Genomic DNA, 2,972 nt, shown 5'->3' with positions numbered 1-2,972 from the left:
GATAACAACATCGCTACAAAGAAACTGCCATCACCGGTCCCTGTCTACAATGCAGATGGCACGCATAATGCCGGCGGTGCTATCACAGACTTCGTTGAATTAAGGGTGGAAATTCAGAACCATGTAGAGCGACTTCCTTTCGCAGTTACCAATCTAGGGAAGACTCCAATCTTCCTTGGATACGAGTGGTTACAGATTCATAACCCATCTATCGATTGGCAAGAGCAAATCATTCAGTTTGATCGGTGCCCAGTTACCTGCAAATACGCAACCCGATTAATAGATATTGATGCCGATCATGAGGAGCCCAGCGATCCGGAGGCTCGCCTAGAAGAAGGGGATAGAATCTTCATTTTAGACCATGAAACGTACTTCGCGACGGGAACAACACACATTCGCACCACAGCCACTGATCTAGCGATCAAAGAAAGCCTGAAACACGAAGCCAAGACCTTTGAAAATACTGTCCCGAGTCACTATCACGACTACTCCGACGTATTTAGCAAAGAAGACTTTGATTCTTTACCGCAAAGACGACCGTGGGACCATGCGATCGAACTTACATCAGGCACGCAACCAATCAGTTGCAAAGTTTACCCTATTTCTGTAAACGAACAAAAAGAACTTGATGAGTTCATAGAAGAGAACCTCCGAACCGGGAGAATCAGACCATCGAAATCTCCGTGGGCTTCTCCTTTCTTCTTCGTAAAGAAAAAAGATGGACGACTTCGACCCGTACAAGACTATCGAAAGCTGAACGAGCTAACGATAAAAAACCGCTACCCACTTCCTTTGATACAGGAACTAGTAGACAAGTTGAAGCAGGCGCGGTACTTTACGAAACTAGACGTCCGATGGGGATACAACAACATCCGCATCAAAGAAGGAGACGAAGAGAAGGCAGCATTCCTAACAAATCGAGGACTATTCGAACCGCTTGTCATGTTCTTTGGTCTCACCAATTCACCGGCTACATTCCAAACCATGATGAACGACATATTCCGAGATCTCATTAGTCAAGGACACGTAGTAGTCTATCTAGACGACATCATGATCTTTACTCAAGATTTAAAAGAACACCGTTGGATCACGCGGCAAGTTCTTCAGATCTTAAGGGAACATAAACTTTATCTGAAACCGGAAAAGTGCGAATTCGAGAAAGCAGAAATAGAATACCTCGGGATGATAGTGGGAAAAGGAGTTGTTCGCATGGATCCCGTCATGATAGAAGGAGTTGTCAATTGGCCACGGCCCGAAAGTAAACGAGACATTCAGGCATTCCTCGGATTTACCAACTTTTACCGAAGATTCATCCGAGATTACGGCAAAATAGCAAAGCCACTCAGTTCACTAACGGGCAATGCTACTTTCGAATCGACCGTCGAACAAGAAGTAGCTTTTACAAGCTTAAAGGACGCCCTCTGTACAGCACCAGTACTAGCCATACCTAATGACAACGACCCATATCAAGTAGAATGCGACGCCTCGGACTTCGCCATAGGAGCGGAATTAGCCCAGAAGCAAGATGGCAAATGGAAGCCTGTTGCCTATCTGTCAAAAGCCATGACAGCTGCCGAAAGGAATTATGAGATTTACGATAAGGAACTTCTCGCAATCATGACTAGTCTTGATGAATGGCGTCAGTACCTTATGGGCGCCATACATCCGTTTGAAATATGGACGGATCACAAGAATCTAGAATACTTCCGGAAGCCGCAGAAGCTCAACCAAGGACAAGCCCGATGGGTAACCGAGCTAGCGGAATATCAATACTCGTTACATCACAAGCCCAGTAAATCTAATGGCAAAGCCGACGGACTATCTCGCCAAAAAAGGCACAATGCAGGAAAAGAGGACAATTCCGATATCATATTACTGAAACCAGAACATTTCCGTGCCTTGATTCGTAGTACTGTATTTAGTTTAGAAGGAATCGACCAGGACTGGGTCGCAGAAATTAAAAACACAAAAAGAACCAAGATTCGTTAGTTACTGTAGCTCTACAGAACAAGGACAAAGACTGGAACGAAGATAGTACCGGACTCGTGACATGGAAGAATCGTATTTACGTACCAGTAAATAGAAAACTCCGTGAGCAAATCATTGCTCATCACCACGATACCCCATTGGCTGGACATCCTGGTCAATACAAGACACATGAGATGGTCACACGTAACTACTGGTGGCCCCGAATTCGAGAAGATATCAGGAAATATGTGGCTGGATGCGAGAAATGCCAGAAGACCAAGGTTCATACAACGCGCCCTACCGGACTTCTATTCCCCAATGAAATTCCTTCACGACCCTGGGAAGTAATCTCCGTTGACAAGATAGGCGTATTGCCGGACTCTTTCGGATACAACGCCATCCTCGTAGTCGTCTGCATGTACTCTAAGCAGATAATCGCGATACCGAGCACCATTGAGCTTAACGCCGAAGGATGGGCAAAGGCACTCCGAGATAACGTAGTCACACATCATGGATTACCCCGAAAGATCATCAGCGATAGGGGAACTGAATTCAAGAATCAGTTCATCTCTGAGTTGTACCGATCACTCGGAATCGAAGCCAACCCTTCAACCGCGTATCACCCTCAGACAGACGGACAAACGGAACGCATCAATCGCGAGATAGAACAGTATCTCCGATTATTCATCAACTACCGACAAGCGGATTGGGCCGAATGGTTGCCGCTCGCAACCTTTTTGTATAACAATAAAGTCCACTCATCCACCGGGTATACTCCGTTCTTCGTCAATAAAGGGTATCATCCTTACGAAGGAATCCAACCGGTGCGAGAAGGACTAAGCAAAAATGTCCAACAGTTTGTCGATAGAATGGATCGCGTACGCGAGGACACTAGCGCCGCTATCAGTCTAGCGCAGGAGACGATGAAACGCTTCTACGACCGAAAGAGGAAGAACGGACCAGAGTACAAAGAGGGGGATAAAGTTTGGCTAGAAGGGATAAAC

General features: G+C 45.9%; 1 protein-coding gene across 1 annotated transcript; it reads left to right on the top strand.

Annotated features, from left to right (window-relative positions):
* Positions 1-282: 282 nt before the first annotated feature.
* On the top strand, positions 283-2,963 carry PHACADRAFT_58702 (uncharacterized protein; the record flags this gene model as incomplete). Its single annotated transcript, XM_007402947.1, is given in 2 exon segments — positions 283-1,984; positions 1,999-2,963. Coding segments are annotated over 2 exon segments (2,667 nt in total), but the record flags the coding sequence as incomplete, so codon positions are not given.
* Positions 2,964-2,972: the final 9 nt, after the last annotated feature.

Source organism: Phanerochaete carnosa (assembly GCF_000300595.1).
Source record: "Phanerochaete carnosa HHB-10118-sp unplaced genomic scaffold PHACAscaffold_583, whole genome shotgun sequence".
Classification (NCBI taxonomy): Eukaryota; Fungi; Basidiomycota; class Agaricomycetes; order Polyporales; family Phanerochaetaceae; genus Phanerochaete; species Phanerochaete carnosa.
The sequence above is the reverse complement of the archived record's forward strand: the minus strand, read 5'-3'. Positions and strand labels throughout refer to the sequence as shown.